This window comes from Arabidopsis lyrata (genome assembly GCF_000004255.2).
Source record: "Arabidopsis lyrata subsp. lyrata unplaced genomic scaffold ARALYscaffold_6, whole genome shotgun sequence".
In the NCBI taxonomy this organism is placed as follows: domain Eukaryota; kingdom Viridiplantae; phylum Streptophyta; class Magnoliopsida; order Brassicales; family Brassicaceae; genus Arabidopsis; species Arabidopsis lyrata.
Window position 1 is genome coordinate 10,064,653 of NW_003302550.1, and position 19,615 is coordinate 10,084,267.

General features: G+C 37.3%; 4 protein-coding genes across 6 annotated transcripts; 2 read left to right on the forward strand and 2 right to left on the reverse strand.

Annotated features, from left to right (window-relative positions):
- Window positions 1-121: 121 nt before the first annotated feature.
- LOC9308128 lies at window positions 122-10,495 on the forward strand. Of its 2 annotated transcripts, none has more exons than XM_021023908.1 (21): window positions 122-664; window positions 970-1,032; window positions 1,229-1,527; window positions 1,629-1,728; window positions 1,806-1,883; window positions 2,412-2,471; window positions 2,565-2,669; window positions 2,947-3,057; window positions 3,660-3,701; window positions 3,848-3,961; window positions 4,039-4,178; window positions 4,983-5,001; window positions 8,257-8,454; window positions 8,535-8,577; window positions 8,659-8,750; window positions 9,000-9,048; window positions 9,228-9,298; window positions 9,384-9,497; window positions 9,625-9,725; window positions 10,049-10,094; window positions 10,239-10,495. In XM_021023908.1, the coding sequence occupies exons 1-21, from the start codon at window positions 512-514 to the stop codon at window positions 10,296-10,298; spliced, it is 2,058 nt and encodes a 685-aa protein (XP_020879567.1). In that variant the 5' UTR covers window positions 122-511; the 3' UTR covers window positions 10,299-10,495. The 2 variants fall into 2 exon arrangements, with proteins under 2 accessions (XP_020879567.1, XP_020879566.1); XM_021023907.1 differs by lacking the exons at window positions 8,257-8,454; window positions 8,535-8,577; window positions 8,659-8,750; ... (4 more) ...; window positions 10,049-10,094; window positions 10,239-10,495 and adding exons at window positions 5,292-5,413; window positions 5,500-5,542; window positions 5,626-5,717; ... (4 more) ...; window positions 7,464-7,509; window positions 7,636-7,873 and having other exon boundaries at window positions 4,983-5,221.
- On the reverse strand, window positions 10,452-12,949 carry LOC9308130. Of its 2 annotated transcripts, XM_002874087.2 has the most exons (5): window positions 12,774-12,947; window positions 11,696-12,545; window positions 11,057-11,466; window positions 10,833-10,902; window positions 10,452-10,744 (listed from the first exon to the last, which is right to left on the reverse strand). In XM_002874087.2, the coding sequence occupies exons 2-5, from the start codon at window positions 12,460-12,462 to the stop codon at window positions 10,681-10,683; spliced, it is 1,311 nt and encodes a 436-aa protein (XP_002874133.1). In that variant the 5' UTR covers window positions 12,463-12,545; window positions 12,774-12,947; the 3' UTR covers window positions 10,452-10,680. The 2 variants fall into 2 exon arrangements, with proteins under 2 accessions (XP_002874133.1, XP_020879569.1); XM_021023910.1 differs by lacking the exon at window positions 10,452-10,744 and having other exon boundaries at window positions 10,994-11,466; window positions 12,774-12,949.
- A 1,247-nt stretch (window positions 12,950-14,196) lies between these two features.
- On the reverse strand, window positions 14,197-15,583 carry LOC9310201 (probable carboxylesterase 18). The gene has a single exon (XM_021023512.1). It carries the CDS (start codon window positions 15,434-15,436, stop codon window positions 14,429-14,431), a length of 1,008 nt encoding a protein of 335 aa, XP_020879171.1. The 5' UTR covers window positions 15,437-15,583; the 3' UTR covers window positions 14,197-14,428.
- Window positions 15,584-17,541: 1,958 nt separating this feature from the next.
- LOC9310203 (50S ribosomal protein L24) lies at window positions 17,542-19,565 on the forward strand. The gene is made up of 6 exons (XM_002872015.2): window positions 17,542-17,710; window positions 18,082-18,146; window positions 18,247-18,342; window positions 18,691-18,794; window positions 18,883-19,019; window positions 19,224-19,565. The coding sequence occupies exons 2-6, from the start codon at window positions 18,087-18,089 to the stop codon at window positions 19,304-19,306; spliced, it is 480 nt and encodes a 159-aa protein (XP_002872061.1). The 5' UTR covers window positions 17,542-17,710; window positions 18,082-18,086; the 3' UTR covers window positions 19,307-19,565.
- The last annotated feature ends 50 nt before the right edge of the window (window positions 19,566-19,615 follow it).

Below are 19,615 nucleotides of genomic sequence, written 5' to 3' on the forward strand. Positions count from 1 at the left end.
CATGAATCTTTTGCAAATATTATTAGTAGGTAACAAAAATAAGTAGTGCAATATTTATTTTAAATAAAAAAAAGGGAAATCATATATAAAACCCAGAAGTCAGCACAACACTTACCAGTCTAGAATTAAAAACTGATTGAGACAGACAGAGAGAAAGATTGCTTGAAGAAGACGAAGACAAAGGAGGAAACTTTCTTCTCATTTCAATAAAAAAACCCATTTTTTTCTCTGGGTTTTTCTTTCTCATGTGATTGCGCAATTGCTTCTTATCGTTTTCTCGCAATCATTACCATTTCTCAAATCAACACGCTCAATTTCCGTTTTTTCTTAGAAATTTCCTCGGAAAATTTTGGTTGTTCCTGTTTCATTCGTGTGAGATTTGATTACTTAAACGCTCAGATGAAGTCATGATAATTAAGAAGCACAAGAGAGAGAAAATTAGAGGAGTCCTTTGGTCAAGTTTTTGGGGATTTGATTGGGATTTAGTCAGCTTCGAAGTGAGGAGCTGAAGATGGAGAACGGCCATGAGGAGAGATTGGCTGAGAGATTTTCCGGAGTGGGTCTTGAAGATTCTTCTCGTTCGGCTGAGAACGAGTTTAAGAACGACAACTTGTTTCAGGTCATCAAAGCTGTTGAAGCAGCAGAAACCACCATCAAGGAGCAGGTCTAGTTCTCTCTCTGTTTCTTTATTTGAAATTGTTTCAACTTGTGGAGGGGGAAGAAGTACTTCCTCCATCAATCCATTTCCCGGAGTGCTGTGTAAATTTCTGTATTGATGTCTGCTTTATTAGAGATATAGCTGTGAAATGCAAGGTTTACTAAGTCTGGTTGATGGATAGGGGATAATTAAGTATCTGGAGTGTTGGATCTGTCTCTCGTTTCTTAGCATTTGCCACTGCAAGATAATGGTTTTTGTTTGTCATCGAAGTATTTTGGGCATCTAAGACTGTGTTTTTATCCTCTAAGCAGGTGGAGGAGAATAGCCGTTTAAAAGCTGAACTTCAGAGAAGTGCTCTGGAACTGGCTAAATATGTAAGTAATTGTCTAGTTAAAGGAAAAGAGAGGATCTCTGATTTTTGTGCTGTCTTTATTAGATATCTGTATTTCGCAATTAGTGAGGATCCTTTTCCTTAGTTATGGTGATACTTCCATGGTATGCGTTTAGTAGCTCGTAGATCATATTTGGTAAATTTTTGATTGGTAGTCTTGCTCTTGTTATCTTGCCTAGAAATCAGATGAATTCTTACCCCAAACTTCTAATCTCGGAGATCACTCAAATTCTACCACTGTGTCCAGCCTGGTTCACCAGCCAGTTGACTGGAAGAAGAGTGTGGTGGTCAAAGCTTCAGATGCTGATTCATCAGGCTTGCTGGTTGTTCACCCCCATGTGAATGCTAATGGTGCAGAAGCTACTGTGAGTAATCGTTTTGAAAGCCACTCTGAAGGAAATATAATTAATGGCATTGTCAGAGGAGCTATTGATGGTGCTGGTCCCTCTCAATTTGATTCGTCATTATCTCCTATGAGGTACTGGAACACAAACTACCACTCTGGCGTGTGCTGATTGTACTTGTCAATCTTATGGCTTAGATGAATTTGAATAATTCTCAAGATCTGATATCTGCTAGAATGCGGTTGGAAGGAGAGCATGTTGCACACGTCAGTTCGTCTACTCATGGATCTATGCCAGTTGATGAAGTAAATCATTCAGGCAATGCATGGAAGCAGGTCTTCATCATACTTACTACGCCTTGGTTTTCCTGGTGTAAATGAAAAACTGTTAACCTGACTATGTACCTATGCAGGACCTCATTCACAAGGTCCAGGAGCAGGAACAAGAAATTTCGCACTTGAGGAAATATCTTACTGACTGTTCTGTTAAGGTGAGTCCTGTTCGACATGGGAGATTTCTAGTCATTATTGGGCTTTTATGTTACTAACTTTTGTGGTTCCTTGGGATTTGTTTGTGATTGAGTCAGGTTTCTTTGGTTGCTTATGGTTTTTCTCTTCTTGTTTGCCCAAGTGAACATAACAAGCATTGAAAATCATCTATGGTTTTGATCAATAAAAGTTTGTCATAAACAGAGTATAATATTCATGGGAAAAGATAGATTTTCTGCTACTTAGAAAGACCTGCATATATCTTACTCTGTTTCATCGGAGAAACGGCAAACTCCTATTGATCCAAACCAAAGATAATCTCTTCAATGATTTATATGTTCACTTCGAAAGGGCACAAAACAAGAGCAAAACCCGAAACAATCAGCTCAACCACAAATAAAGCCCAGACGACCATAAGAGTAAATGGCATAATAAAATATGTAGTCATTTATGCTTTCTGTTGTTTCATCCCTTGCATTCTTGTTAATTTTATGCTAAATTAGATGACTAACATTTTAGTTATTTTTTAGGAAGCCAAAATTCGCAATGAAAAATATGTTCTGGAAAAGCGAATTGCCTACATGCGTCTGGTTGGCCTTTCTTGTTTTTTTACTTATCTATTTTATACTAAATCTATTTAATTTTTTGTTTGAAAGCTCAAAGATTGTTGCTGTTGTAACCAGGCATTTGATCAACAGCAACAAGATCTTGTTGATACTTCATCAAAAGCTCTCTCTTACAGACAAGAGATAATTGAGGAAAATATACGCCTAACATACGCCTTACAGGTACTATCATTTTGTGTGTGTGGGAATACAGCAATAACTGTCTGTCTTCTGGTATACGCTTTAATTCCTCATTTCCTTTTTCTTTGGTAACCCTTTTTGGCTGGACACCATGAATTATTTCAGTTTCCACTCCAGTTTTCAAACTAGGATTTTTCTCTGGCCCCTCTCTTTCATCATGTTTTTGGATAACTACATACTGCAACTGGTATATATATATATCTACGCGAAATCTGGTTAATTAATCCAAGCAATGTGCTTTTTTCGGATTTTTTTCCAGGCTACACATCAAGAAAGATCTACATTTGTATCATACTTGTTACCTCTGTTATCGGAGTATTCTCTGCAACCACAGGTTTCTGATGCTCAGTCTATTGTTAGCAACGTGAAGGTCAGATCCAAAATCTGAAGTGCTGTCTCTCGCTATCTTTTATCTTTTATTATAACTTGTGTTGGAATCTTGCGTTTCTTGTTTTGTTATTCTGTTGCAAGTTCGGACCATCTCTAGCTCCTATCTTTTGACTTTAACTGTATACTGTAGCCTATTAATTTGAGAGGTTTTGTTGCACTGCATTAGACTTGACTTCAAAAGAGCCGTACAGCACCCTACCCTGGAAATGTTTCAAATTCACATCCTTTGAAATTCATGAACCAATAATGTAAAAAAATATTTCTTGTAGAATATTAAGTAATGGCCATGACTTGAGATCTCTTTCAGTGAAATTGGGGTATCCTATATCGATGATTAACGGAGCTTGGTTGACATAATTTTGAGCTCCATGGATAAGGAAGAATAAGCATTTGTTGTCTTATCTGTGAAATTTATGTGGAGTCATGGAGAACCAGAGAACATAGAAAATTTGGATAAGAAGTTAAATGACCGATTATATATTATACCCTGCGTCATTATATTTGAAAGTGAAGTTTTTCTTGCAGTTTTTTGTTAAAACTAGTGATTGGCGTTTACAGCTACTTTTTTTCTTTTCTTTTCAGGTTCTGTTTAAGCATCTACAAGAAAAGCTCCTTCTTACTGAGGTATGTTATCCTGGTATGGGCTTATCTGGTGTTAAATCTCAGTGTCTGCTTTATTTTCGACTGCAGTTTTTTTCCTAGCATTGAATTGACTGTATTTCTTACAGACCCATGATAGATGATTGTTTCTGATCTTTTTCTTGTACTAGACAAAGTTGAAGGAGTCAGAATATCAATTAGCACCTTGGCAGTCAGATGTGAACAACTCAAATGATTCCCCTTTGGCTCCATCGCGCTCAGCTGGTGTAGCATTAACCCACTCCGTATGTTCATATTCCTCAGTGTTATATCATAAGCTTGAGTGAATTGAATCTTAAATTACTTCTTGTGTTTTCACCAGACAAAGGTTTCCGTGTATTCTCATGATCACACAGCCATAGACTGGAATTTGGAGCGCCAGCAGCAAGATGAGCCAAGTAGCTCAGCTGTGAGGAATTACCATCTTGATGATTCTAGTACGTTTTCACCTCTTGTGAACAGGTGGGTTTGTCCCTGCAAAGGTTGATATTCCAAACTGTATGATGAAAACTACGTGCACCCACTCAATATTTATGAAATATACACATGTAGTTGCTAGAGCATTGTATATATCTATCCCAATGGATATAATAGGGTGGGGACTGGGGATACTTTATTTGTAAATCATCCAAGGAACTACAACCGGAGCATTTAGTTTCTTTCTCTTTCTTAGGGTTGGGTCTTAACTTAGCTACCGCGGGAAAAAAAGGAGTTAAAGCCACATGTTCATGTTAGGTAGGAACAAGTCCGTGACATCTTGGCCCTTTGTTTGTTGTTGACTCTTAAGTTTGTCTTACAAGTTATTTGATTTAATTTGGCTATGACTCTTGACTCTGGTTCTTGACTCTGACTGCTTTCTCTTGCCTTGTAAAACACGCTGAAAAGTATTTGATTTGATTTGGCAATGAATCTTGACGCTCGAGAATTCCTTGTTCTAAGCCAATAGTTAGTATCCCTCTTCTGACTCTGAGTGTTCATGACTTTTTCCTATGCTTATATTTTCTAACTTCCTGTTCGCTCTGGGCAATATGATGATTTCAATTCTCAAAAGTATCAGATTAGTCGTAGGCCATATAAGGTGCTGTTCTTCTTTATGTGTCTTATGTCTTGATCTGTCATGATGTGCCAGATCATCTAACTTCTTCCTGTTACGATTATGATCAATTTCGTAGTGCTCACTTGATTGTATGCACTGTAGTTATTGGTGGATAATTTTCTGCAATGTTGAACATAGTTTGATGATTAAATGCGTTTCGTGTGTACCAGTCAGTCGGCAGCCTTTGAGATGCATGTGCAACCAGGTACGAGTGTAGACGAATCTCCTGCTCTGAAGAAAGTAGACGAAACTCCACCTAAGCATGTTCAGTTTCTTGAGCCTATCAGCAAGACGGTGGTCGACGATGCCCAAAATCCATCATATAAGTCTGCGTTTGATGACCCAAGCTCCTCAAATTCTCCTCTTTTGTCCCCAGTTTTTGAAGAACATCCTTCCTCCTTTTCTGAGGGTAATGATTAATAATACTAATTCCATTATGGTTTATCACTTGTCTCAATATTTTGAACCACTGTTGACAGATGGGGATGATGACCCGTTACCAGCTATAGAGGACCTCCAAATTTCAGGAGAACCTTATCCTGGATATGAACTTCAGGCTTGTGGTTACTCCATTAATGGAACGACAAGTTGTAATTTTGAGGTGCGTACTAAATAAAAAAACAGAATCGCTTCCTTACTTATGTTGAATTGCATCTAATCTATCTTCTTCTATTCTTCAATTTTCAGTGGGTTTGTCATCTAGAAGATGGATCTGTGAATTACATTGATGGTACATTCCCCGCCTGCCGAATTTTCTTTCTTATTTCTTTATATGGAAATAAGAATGTAGTCGCTAACGAATTTCTAATGCAGGAGCAAAGCAGCCAAATTACCTTGTCACTGCTGATGATGTTGATTTATATCTTGCTATTGAGGTTCAGCCTTTGGATGACAGAAACCGAAAGGTTAATATCTTTTTGTATGAATGAGATTATATGTTGAATAATTTTTTTCTGTGGAAAGCGAGGATTAGGATTTTGTGGTATACTGGAATCTTGATATGGATTTTAGTTTCCATTATTTACCTCAGCGTTTTGTTTCGTGGGCTAGATTTCATGCTAAAATCTTGTAGGGGAAAAGATTCGCCGTTGGAAAGTACAGATATGATTTAACAGTTTTGTTAGATGTCCTTACACTGTTGTTTTCTGCTGATTGTTTTTCTGTTTTTTCATGTGGTTTGCAATATTCATTTGGTACTTTCTGATTTCAGGGGGAGCTTGTGAAGGTTTTTGCCAATGATAATCGCAAGATCACTTGCCGTAAGTTAATCTATTTACTTAGAGAATCACTCTCTTGAGTACTGGGCCACTTGTCAGTTTACGTCTTGATATTAAGATGTTACATCTTTTATGCTCGCTGAGCTAATTCTGGTTGGTTGTATAAGAGAGTGGTTCCTTTAAATCTGAAGGATTCTTCGAGTACTTAATAATTTTTATTGGCAGACCTATATAGAAACAGTAATCCTCTTTTTATTTTCACAGTTCCAGAGATGCAAAGCAATATAGAGAAGACTCTTCATACTGGTCATGCTTCATACAAAGTTTTTCATGGGGTATAACATTTGCCATTTCAACTCGTATATTTTGGCTATGTTTTCTCTGGCTTTTCTTGGATTAATCCTTCACATGCATGTGGCTTTGAACAGACTGGTTTCCTGGATATATGGGAAGAAGCTACGTTATCTATTAAGAGAGAAGGTTACAGCATCAAGTGTAATAATGATCTCACAATTGCAGAAAAGTTCTCAGCTTCTACTGCTGTAAGACTTCTGCCTTATCTGTTTCTGTCCTTTTTTGTCATAAAATAAATCGCGCTTGTCTGCGAAACGTGTGGCGGTGTGGGTATGGAGGGAGCTTTGCATATTTGAAGAGTTCTTAGATAGGTTCTGAACTTATGATGCATACATATTGTATTTCAGTACTAAGCGATAGGAATGCTTCTGTAAGCAATAAGGCTTGTCCCATTTTATAAGTTGAATTTTAGAGTCGCTGAATAAATAGTTTTCAACGTTTTGTTACTTCCTAAACAGATGTGCGTCTTACATGCATCTTCACTGAGCATACTGTAGTTTACTGATTTAAACGTCTTCTCTACAAAAGCATGTAGCGAAACCATATTTTTTGTTTTCAGCTGATTTTTTTCATATTGTTGTAAGTAAACGTTTGATGTAGGAAAGGCAACGAGCTTTGAACTAATATTTATATCCTTCTTGTGATACCTCTCTAGGTAACAATTCCGTTTGGGCAACCGGCAGAACTTGTTATCATTGGTTCTGATGGTAGTGAGCATTCCTTACGAGCAGATAATGGATCGCCAGACCTTATCGGGTAAGTAGAACTTAAATTTCTTTCAAAGAGGGAAGTAGACCATAAGAATGCTTCGAGTTTGATGAGCCTGAAAAAAGTTAAATAGGTTCTAAGTACTTAGTGAGTTCAAAAGCCGATCCGGATCAATCAGCACATGCATGGTCCTATGATCCTATCAGAATACCAAATCTATGAATCTCAGTATGATTAGACACACAAGTGTAGGGGATATATCACAGTTTTGATTCAATAAATGATAGGGTCTTATGTGTTCATATTGTTTGTTATATGTCTGTTGAATAGTCCACTGTAAGCATTTATTTAATTTTCTGTTGTCTTTGGCAGCTCAAGAGATGAAATAGTACTCACCCTGAGATTATTTATCAAGAGGGTAATGTTGTTATTCTTCAAAGCATTAAATTCATTTTATCACTGTCGTTACAATCTCTAGAAGACTTCCAAGCTTCATTTATAAGAAAGCAATGGCTGATTATTTTGGTTTGCTATTTCGATGCAGGCTCTGCAGAGAAAGAAGGGAAAGAAGAGAGTATTTTTGTTTAACAAATGAGACTTGGTATATAATATTTTGTTGGCTCTGTGGCTTTTGTCAGCTGCAAATCAATTAGAGATGAGGACTTAGGACACAATTTATTCATGAGAAAAATCAATCTTTGTTTGTATAAAAGCCCCACTTAAGTTGCATTTGATCTCACTACAAATATGACTGCTCTGCAGTCGCACTACATTCTATTTTATTGACCTGTCTGAGTACACTAAACAATGACTATGTCACAAAGAAGAATGATAAGTCTTACGGAGATATGATACAACAACAATGAAGTAACACAAAAGTATTTCCTAGTTCTCTAGAATAACTTCTTTAACAGTGGATGCCTTCCACATGGAGTTCAAACTAAACCTAGTCAAGACAAACCAACCCATTTCTACATAAGACAAAAGCAGTGTCCTCTTGTTGGGTTAAAAGAAAAAAATGGTTGACTTACTTAACGCCCCCAATTAGTCAAGCAGTCACAGTTTGACCAGTGTATAGAGAGCCGGTGATATAATTGAAGGAGAAGGAAGCATCAGAAGAAAATCGCCAGCGGAGAGAGGCGCTGCAAATAACTCCACCTTTGAGATGCATGTGCAACCAGGTACGAGTGTGGACGAAACTCCACTTATCAGCAAGACCGAAACCAAAAACTTCTTCTTTTTTGAGGGTGATGACCTTTTACCAGCTATAGAGGACCTCCAAATTGCAGGAGAACCTTATCCTGGACATGAACTTCAGGCTTGTGGTTACTCCACTAATGGAACTACAAGTTGTAATTTTGAGGTTCGTCGTACTAAACAGATAACAGAATCGCTTCTTTACGTTGATTTGCATCTAATCTTATCTTCTTTTATGCTCCAAAGTGGGTATGTCGTCTAGAAGATGGAACTGTCAATTATATTGATGGTAACATTCCCTTCCTGCTGATTCTTATTTCTTTATATGCAAGTAAGAATCTAAGCGTTTACGAAATTCTTTCTAATGTAGGAGCAAAACAGCCAAATTACCTTATCACTGCTGATGATGTTGGTTTATATCTTGCTATTGAGGTTCACCCTTTGGATGACAGGAACCGAAAGGTTTATATTATTGATATTATATGTTAGACTACTTCTTCTCTGTGGAAAGCAAGGATTATGATTTTGTGGTATACTGGAATGTGTCTTGATGTTGATTTTAGTTTCCATTATTTACCTCACCATTTTGTTTGGCCAATGGAAAGTACAGATATGATTTAACAGTTTTGTTAGATATGCTTACACAGTTATTTTCTGCTGATTGTTTTTTCATGTGGTTTGCAATATTCATTTGCTGCTTTCTGATTTCAGGGGGAGCTTGTGAAGGTTTTTGCCAATGATAATCGCAAGATCGCTTGCCGTAAGTTGTTCTATTTACTTAGAGAGAATCACCCACTTATTAGGTTCCTATAAAACTATGCCACTTGTCTTTTTTGCTCGCTGAGCTGTTTCTGGTTGCTTGTGTAAGAGAGTGGTTCCCTTAAATCAGAACGTAATAAAATTTATTGTATAACAGTAATCCTCTTTTTATTTTCACAGATCCAGATATGCAGAGCAATATAGACAAGACTCTTCATACTGGTCATGCTTCATACAAAGTTTCTCTTGCGGTATAACATTTGCCATTTTATCTCGTATGTTTTGGCTATCTATTCACTGGCTTTTCGTGGATTAATCCTTCACATGCATGAACAGACGGGTTTCCTGGATAAATGGGAAGCAGCTACGTTATCTATTAAGAGAGAAGGTTACAGCATCAAGTGTGATAATGATCTCACAATTGCAGAATATTTCTCAGCTTCTACTGCTGTAAGACTTATGCCTTATTTGTTTCTGTCCTTTTTTGTCATAAAATAAATCGCGCTTGTCTGTGAAAACTCTGGAAGGCAACAAGCTTTGAACTAATGTTTATATCCTTCTTGTGATACCTTTCTAGGTAAAAATTCCGTTTGGGAAACCGGCAGAACTTGTTATCATTGGTTCTGATGGTAGTGAGCATTCCTTACGAGCAGAGAATGGATTGACAGACCTTATCGGGTAAGCCGACTTTAACTTTCTTTCAAAGAGGGAAGTAGACCATCAGAATGCTTCGAGTTTGATGGACCTGACCAAAGTTGATTAGGTTACTTAGTGAGTTCAAAAGCCGATCCGGATTATTCAGCATATGCTTGGTCCTATGAGCATATCAGAGATACCAAATCTATGAATCTCACTATGATTAGACACACAAGTGTAGGGGATATATATCACACTTTTGATTCAATAAATGATAGGGTCTTGTGTGTTCATATTGTTTGTTATATGTCTGTTGAATACACTCCACTGTAAGCATTTATTTAATCTTCTGTTGTTTTTGGCAGCTCAAGAGATGAAATAGTACTCACCCTGAGATTATTTATCAAGACGGTAATGTTCTTCAGAGCATTAAAATTCATTTTATCACTTTCGTTATAATCTCTAGAAGACAAATTTATAGCTGTCATAAAATCAGAGACCAATGTTAAGTAGAGAAGCAATGGCTGATTATTTTGGTTTGCTATTTCGTTGCAGGCTCTGAAGAGAGGAAAAAAGGGTTTTAAGATTGGTGAAGTCTTAAGTATGTGCTGTTAGTTGAGTATGTTGTCGTATTTGGACAACAATGATTAAGGTAATAAGGTTTTTGAGCAGAAGCTCTGAAGCTAATGAGGAAGGAGAAAAAGATAAGGAAGATGAAAGGATATATGAAATATATTGAGTATTGTTCTCTGTGTGACAAGTTAATCATGAGAAACTCAATCTTTGTTTATATAAAAGCCACACTTAAGTTACATTTGATCTCACTACATATACCATTGCTCTGCCACATTACATTCTATTTTGTTGACCTTTTTACACTAAATAATTGGCCAACCTGACTATGTTACAAAGAAGAATGATAAGTCTTAAGGAGATATGATACAACAACAATGAAGTAACACAAAAGTATTTGCTAAGCTTGAGATCAATCAAAGTTTCAGCAGTGTCGGAATTTAGGCCGCACTGTGATAACTCCTGGCCTTGTCTCGTCAAACCTATACCTGCAAAGTGACATCCCATTCCTCAGCTTTTTATTTATAGTAAAGATTAATAAACATATAAAACGGAAGATCATAGAGTTTTCTTCACCTGTTATCTTCAAAGAATGTCTTCACGGCTAGAGGAAGTGAAGCATGTCCGCGACTGTGTTTACCAATACCTACAATATACATAGAACATCGCTGTGTCTACTATTTAGGCAGAATACCATCACCCATTTTTACTAAGAAACTAAAAGGACACATAATTACCTTCTATTGTACTTAAACCAGGGAAACATCAGTGGATGCTTCATAAACAGAAAATCGACATACCTGTTACAACCTGCACTGAGTTTCGTACTTCTCTAGAAGAAGTTCTTTGACAGTGCATGCCTTCCCCATCTAATCTACCAAAAGGCTCTTGTGATGCAGATCGCAGAGCTGCATTCTTCGAACTACCTCTATTTGGTGATACTGAACGGTTCACCGTGAAGTGACCTTCGATCTTTTGCAAACGTTCTTGTAACGCTTGAACAGCTTCTGTTGCATGGAGACCATGCAGGTCCAACTTCCATATGTCATTATCCTTATTTGTTATACCTATGATCTTCTTGGCCGCCTCAGCATTTAGCTTCGCAGCTGTTAACCAGTCCTCTCTTGCTTTCTCTGAATGCTGCTTGGCAGAAGCATGATCATATCTCTGAAAAGCATTTTGGGCAGCTCTTGAATGGTTTGCGGCTGATCTGTTTTTCAAAGACGGAGAATTTCTCATTAGCTGATGATACATATTCATCATCAAAGATAAGCCAGGTTTGAAATGAGAAACTGACTAGACGTAGCTAGAAATTCAAGCATAAAGTTTGAAACTTAAGTTCAACATATGAACGCTGGATTGGGTAGACAAAAACGATCAAGTGATAAATTGACCATGACAACAATTCAGTATAAAAAGGATACACTGCCTTTGTGTACCTCATCATTTTCAGTGCATCCTTTCGATGACTCAAGTACAGATCATCTTCTTCCCATTCAGGTTCTATAGGAATGGACTGAAGCCGCTGAATGATACTATCTAGTTCAGAGATATCATCAGAGAACTTTTCACTGTCAGATGCATTCACCAGAGGCGGACTTCCATCACTCTCTTGCAAATCGTACTTTCCAGCATCCTCACATGTGGACCTTGCAGCCATCTTCACTGAACTTGTAACAGTTTTCCCAAATGTTTTATATTCGGATCTTCTGTTATCGGATGAATAACCCTCAATCTTAGAAGTTGGCTCCTCAGCTTCCTTACTAGAAGAAACCATTCCTTTCAAAAAATCTAACGCCATCTCAAAATTATCTTCAGTGGATAATAATACATCCCTTATCAAGTTATCATCCGCCCAGCTGTTCATTTCCTTCAGCTTCATGAAGGCTGAATCATGACTGTTTACTGGGAGAATCGAAGTGCCCGGTTTTCTCTTACAACCTCCACCTCGTTCTTCGTTTCCGCAATCTTTATTCTCTGTCAATGCGGGAAATCTCGAAGGAGGTAAGAGCACGGACGAAAAAGACTTTTCAGAAGGTTCATGGTCTCTTATCAACTTTCCTCTTACACCTAAGGATGCATTAACACTAGTTGAGACAGGTGGGAATGGATCATCATCTTTGACCTCGCTTTCAAGACCTTGTTTCTGTCTCTGCTTGAGATCAAACGCAGTCCAACCAGATGATTTACCTTTCATCCATGACATCTTTGTATCGAACTAGTGATTATCTCTCATTTCCCATCAAAGTCATACTTCAAAGTTTCAGTCTTTGAGGGGTGACTCAGGAACTTCAAAAAAACATAAAACAAAACACAAAACCATTTCACAATGAACAACAACATTCAACAACCAGTTGTGTTATCTACTACATTCAAATTAAACCTAGACAAGACAAATCCACCCATTTCTACAATTCAACATAAGACAAAAGCACTGTCCGGAGAAAATAAATTCAAATCCTTTAATTTTTGACGGCAAAAAAGGAAGACTTTATAAGATAAAGAGGGTTGACTAACCTAAGGCCAATGATTCGACCAGTCGCGGTTTGAATGTGAACGGAGGGTACAGACGGTCGGTGATACAATTGACGGAGAAGAAGGAAGCAATAGAAATTCGCCGGCGGAGAGAGAGAAAGAGACGCTGCAAATTTGCATTTAATTGCGAAATTGACCTTTGTCCAGATTTTCTTCTTTGTATGACTGGTCAACCATCCATTATTGACTTATTGTCATCAAACTTACTCTTAGTGGGCCTTTATGGCCCATTTAGTGATTTATGTTTCTTTGACTACTTTAACAGAACACATTCGGGAAAAGGGCCTTTAAATAAAGAATATCATATGGTATGGAAATGAATGCATAACCTCATTTCCATACTAGAAGAAAATATACTAGAAGAAGAAAAAACACAAAGGTATACGTAGAAATTTTTTTGAAAAAGAAATCATGAACAAACAAAAACAATTTGGTTAACTTCTAAACGTGAAACATCTAGTAATGATATTAGAAAGAAAAGGAAGCAAAAAAAACATATCTTATAATTTTTATGAGATTTGGACTCGTGACTATAGTTGCATTTCTAAGCATATTTATTCATTCCTACTTTTAAAATTAATTGTCAGCATCTCCAAGAGAAGAACAGTTCACCTAATCAGTAGGTGTACGTATGGCTTAAAAACATAAGTCTTCTCACACCATTAAGACTACACAAAAACACGAATGATGTATTATTGTCGACAAAGACGGACGATCCAATGAGTCACTTAACCATTTCTTGTTACTTTAAGAAATCATTAATTAAATAAACAATTGTTTAAACGTTCTCATATCACGCACTAATTAGTAGTAAACAAATAAGGAGTGAAAACACGAGCTAGGCTTTCAACGTAACGATCAATAATGCTTGGTTATTTTAATCGAATAAAATATGTAATGGTGCATTGTATACTAATCGGAGAAATGGTTTATGTATGTGAAAACGTGCACGTCAATCGCAAAACATAAACTAAAGGTTTTCTTTCTGTTTTGGATTTACATTTACAATTTACAAAGAAATTTTGTTTAAATTCACACTTAACAAATAGGGCAAGTTACTTTTCTTTCGATGTAAATGTAATTTACTCAATATAGATTACAAAACTCAACAAGTGTATTATACATTTCACTTACGTTTTACGTTTAGTCACTTACATTAAACAAGAGCCTTTGGATAGTAGTAATAAATAAGAGTCGTATGGGCATTAAATCTTTTGCTAGTAAATGCATTAACTGTGGCTCACTTTTCACCAAACTAACACAGCAACGTAACTTATCTTTTGAAGGGATGGACTCACTCACTCACCTACCCGCCGGTATTGCTGAATCTCACCGTACAAATAATCAATTCCATTGTTTTGTATTCCACTCGTACCTTTAATAAGTACAACAAACCTGACTATAATGAAACCAACATTTGTATTTTACTACAAGTTCAAAAATCCCACGTCTCAAGCTTTAAAACAAGTTTGAAGAACATAAACACACATTCACTTAAAGTTGAACATTTGATTAATAATGAAAACAGACTAATAATACATCGGCCTAGACGATTTTAATAAGACATAAGCATAGCTTAATACATTATTATTAATTTAATCGAGCTAATTTAACAAATCCATTATTATCGATGGTGATTAAGCGGAGAGTGAAGCCACGCGCTCAGCAACAAAATCCTTAATCCGCATAATTAACTGACCCGACTCCGGTAATTCAGGGAAAATATAAAAAGCATGAAACATGTTTGGATACTCGATTAACGTTGCTCTTTTCCCGGATAACTTTATCCACTCGTAGTAACTTCTTTGCCAATCTTGTAACGGATCAAACCCAGCAACAACCACCATCGTCTCCGGATACTCCAGATCCGATATATCCACCGCGTTTGGTCCGCCAACGTTAACCGCTTCATGATCCCGGTTTAATCCCATCGCTTTCCAGCACCAATCTGTTCGGCCCGGTGAAACCAGAGGAGCTCCGACGAGTCGTTTCTCCGCCTCCGTTCTCTCTTCTCCGCCGAAGAAAGGTTGGATCGAGATGAGTCCGATGAGTTTCACGGCCGTGAAACATCCCCGCGGTTCACGGCAAATTCGAACCGCGACGTTGTGAGCGATGTTTCCACCAGCGCTGTCTCCGGCGAAGAAGCATCTCGACAGATCAGCGTTCGCCGGAAGAACCTTGCCGTGATTCTCCTCGAGGAACTTCAAAGCATCGTATCCGTCGTCGTATTGAGCAGGATAACGATGCTCTGGAGCGAGACGGTAGTTAACGGAGATGACGTAAGCAGGCAATTTCCTAGCGAATCTCCGGCATACATTATCGTAAGGATACGCATTAGGACTGAGGAAAGCGAAACCACCGCCGTGGAAGAAAACAACGACGGGGATTTTATCGCCGGAGACGTGTGGAGTGTACAATCGGAACCAGAGATCACGAGATTGATCCACGACGAAATCGGAGGTGGAGACGGAGTTGACAGGTTTAGGATTGGGAGGAGCACGGAAATCGAAGAGGCGGAGGAAACGGCGGTTGATAGTTCCGTCAGGACGTTGAGCGTTATCGGTCATGGTGGAGATAACGGTGAGAGCGATTCTTGTTTTTAACGGAAGCGTTAGCTTTTGGTTTGGTTGAGAATCTGTCGCCATTTTTTTTTTTCTCCGTGAAGAATGGATTTGGTGGAGAGTGCAGTGAATTTGTAAGCTGGTACTTCATCTATATAAGCTAAAGAATATTTTGCCAGCTGTAATTTTCTATGTTTTTATTGACGTTTATAGTTAGGACAACTATTGAAAATTATCGTGTTTATAAGGAAACACGTAAACGAAAAAAAGAAAAAAATCTCAAATATATTGGAAATGGATTAAGGCTTAATTCACTAGTTTTCTTCTACTACAGTGTTGATGAAGTCATCTCACATGGCCAACGCAATGGAGTCACATAAGAGCAGTAGATACAATCAATGTACATGTTGCAGGAGGCAAACAATTTCTAATGTCAGAAACCTGCATCAACTAAGTTTCAATCTCATTCAATTCTGTATGTTAAATTCGACACTGGTCACGGGCAAATATGTAAAAACAAAGCAAAACAAGAACGAATTTACATCATCATGTTTATATATATATATATATATATATATATATAATCCTATAGTTCCCTTTCTAACCACATAAAACGTGTCTTCTTATTATTGTAAGTGATGAAATTTTGTATTATAAATTTTGCTTTCAGGCTTTCAGCCAAAGCCAAGGCAAGAAAATAAGTATGTTGATCAATACTTTGTATATAGTCAAGAAATTATATGCGTTTATTAATGGGGAATCGGATTTCGTTATTTATTAGAGTCGTCACGAAGTTTATACGGTTCCAAGGATGATCGTTTTCACTAACACATATCACCACTATTCAGGCCCGGCCGGTCCATAAGGCAACTAAAGCATATGCTTTAGGCCACATATCATATAGAAAATAATGAGGCCACATTTTAAAAAGTCTCAACAGTCTAGTGGCTTTTCCTCTGTAGCATTTACTGATTCTCTCCCAGTTTTGAGTCTCCTTGGTTGGTTTTTGTCCTTTTTGTTGTGTTATTAATTTATTTTTTTTTAAAAAAAAAAATTCAAAGCCATATTTTTAAAATTATGCTTTAGGCCACTTAAAATCTAGGACCGGCCCTGCCACTATTGCATCACCATTTAATTAAGGAACCAATGCACCAGAATTACTATATTTCTGAGTTTGCAGATTTACTGAATCTAGCTATGAATTGGAAATCTCCGAAAGTGAATCCGTCCGACACCTTGTTTCAAAAGCTGTTCATAATTGGTAGCACATTTGAGTATTCAAAATGCGGTCTCTAAAGAGAAATTCAAAAAATTTTTTATAAAACTTTGCATGTTATCTATAAATACAAAACACAGAAAAATAGCGTTACCTCAATAAGCGATACGTTTTGTACCTCAACAAAAACTCAATGCCTTTTATCATCTCAACCCGAGTCGGCCAATACATTATTAGGGCCACAACTCACAAGCCCAAAATAAACTTTGAGCCGATTATACTAGTTAGTCAACGGAACAAAATTGAAGGTGAAAAGGATCGTACACTATCAAGAGCACTTTTGAAGTTTCTTACCACTAAACTGAGACTTTCAGTTAACGAGTTTGTGCTTAGGGCCGGCTCTGATCTCAACGTCTAAAAAATTGGGAAACTATCCATGACCATGACTATATAATTTGTGTTAAAACAGAGTTGACCTAAATTACTCAAACACTATCTGTTTTAAAACAAGTATAGTCTCACCCCAAAATCAATTTTTTTTTTTGTTTTTGTCATCTGAAAATTTATTAAGACTTTTGAAAGATACATTTGAGGAATACAAAACCGGGGAAAATGGAGACATCACAAAATACATGTTTTCAATCCAAGGAGAAGGTCTAGGAGGGACTCATCATCCGAGGATGAGGAGGAACGAGTGCGCCATTGCTCCTGAAAGCAAGAGGACCGGCAAAATACCACAATGTAAGACAAGACGCATAACAAACAACCAACCAACCAACGAGAGGAGGAGCAACATCAACCATAACAGATGGTGATCCGATCCCCATTACAAAAATTTAACTAAATAACAAATTCTTTTACCTATTGTATAGTTCGTTTTTACTTTTTAGAGTTTGCATATGACTTATGTGGAGAAATGAATTTAAAAAAATATATATATATATATATATACTCTAAAATGCGCTGTCGTTTCATGTTCCATGACATCAGTGTTTTTCAGGGTTTATCATTTGACACTCGCAATCAAAATACTCCCAACTTCTTCACCACCGTCGTTAAATGCCGCCTGCTCCGTCGGCATAAACCCAAAGCTTCAACGCCGTTGGTTTCTCTTCCTCTCCCTATCGGTTAATTCCTTACAGGCAAGCTTCTTCAATTTTCGCATCGCTCCGGCGATTTCGTTTCTAATCGTCAGTTTTCTCCATTTTCGAAGGTTTATTGTCACTCGCAAAGTAGATCGCAATTGATTATAGAGATTGATAAACGTAATTGCTCTCGTTCTAGTGCAATGCACGGCTAGTAGAAACTCTATGAAGATTAGTCGGATTTCGTTGAAAATATTTTTTGTTGTGTCTCTGTGTTGTGATGTAGAAAACCCTAATTTAAAGGGCTCTGTGTAGTCTCGAAATTGGCCAATTTCTTTGATTTGGGTTCTTCATTTCCATTTCACTCTGATTTTTATAATAAGAATGTGACAGAAAGACTTTTTTTTTTCTTTCTATGTTATGTGTAGGAGCTATGGGTTGGAAAGCTGCTGAGAAACTTATCAGACACTGGAAGATACTTCGAGGGGACAATGTGAGGACACTCTCTTCACCACTCATGTTCTTCTGGTGGTGTTCATTAGTTTGGTTTCATTTTTGATGTGATGTTTCTGGGTTTTTAATTTCTTATGTAGGTGATGATAATTCGTGGGAAAGATAAGGGCGAGACTGGAACCATAAAGCGCGTCATCCGATCCCAAAATCGTGTTATTGTTGAAGGGAAGAATCTGGTGAGATAGTGTCTTGAATCACCTTGTTTTGATATCGTTTTTTCTTGGTTTCATGCATTTGTGTGGACTAGATTTGAATCAGGATCATATTACTAGCTTATTAACACCAATCATGGAGTTAAAATACTTCATTTGATCCTTGTTGTTACATTCAAGCATCAATTTCATTTACAAAACTCATAAATGGTCTCTTGTTTCATGGATACATAATATTTTGAATTGTTCAGCTCTTTTCGTTTTGGATGTTCTAGCTTGCTGCTGGGATAGTCAGTCTTTGGCTACTTGTCGACACCCTATTTTCTACTGCTTGTGTATATTTTTAAAGATGTTTTTTTTTTTAATTTGCAGATCAAGAAGCATATAAAGGGAGGCCCTGATCACGAAGGTGGAATTTTCACGGTAGAGGCTCCTCTTCATGCCTCAAATGTCCAAGTTGTTGATCCAGTCACTGGGTATGATCTCACTCTGCACTACTGTCTCCAATTACTCGTTTGCTCAAGCAATAGATTTCTTATCTGTCTGTTATCTTTTCTACCTCAGGAGGCCTTGTAAGGTTGGTGTAAAGTACCTAGAGGATGGAACAAAAGTAAGAGTAGCCAGAGGCACAGGCACATCTGGTTCCATAATTCCTCGACCAGAGATTCTAAAGATAAGGGCTACTCCAAGACCCACTACTGGTACGTAGAAGCTCAACATCTCTCTAAACATGGGATTCACACATAGAATTTTGGAAATATATTGTGGAAATCTTTTAGTTATTTGAGAACAATTCATAATCATACGATAGAATATCCACATAGTTCTTTTGCTATGCAGTTGAAACAGACTTGATAGTAGTAGCGGTTTTCTTATAGAAGGATTAATACTTTTTTTTTTTGCAGCTGGCCCTAAGGACACACCAATGGAGTTTGTCTGGGAGCAAACATATGATGCTAAAACAGGAAAGGGCATGCCTGATCTTTGAGCAAACCTCTTCACAAGCTCCTAAAAAGGATTCTTCTTTTTGTCCCCTCCATTTTAGTTTGATATGGGTCAAGAGCTGTGAGATAAGGTGTGAGGTTTTGTTGAAGAACCTTTGATCCTGACAGAAACGGAGTCGTTTTCGTTTTTATTTATTTCATTGATCTTGTAAACTTTTCAAGGTGCCAAATAAAAACCATTGGGAGAAAGTTCAATATTGCCTTACATTGACTGACAAAATATACCAATATTTACATGTCTAATTATTGTATTTACATCTACCCAGAAATCTATAATCATGTTCAATTGACTA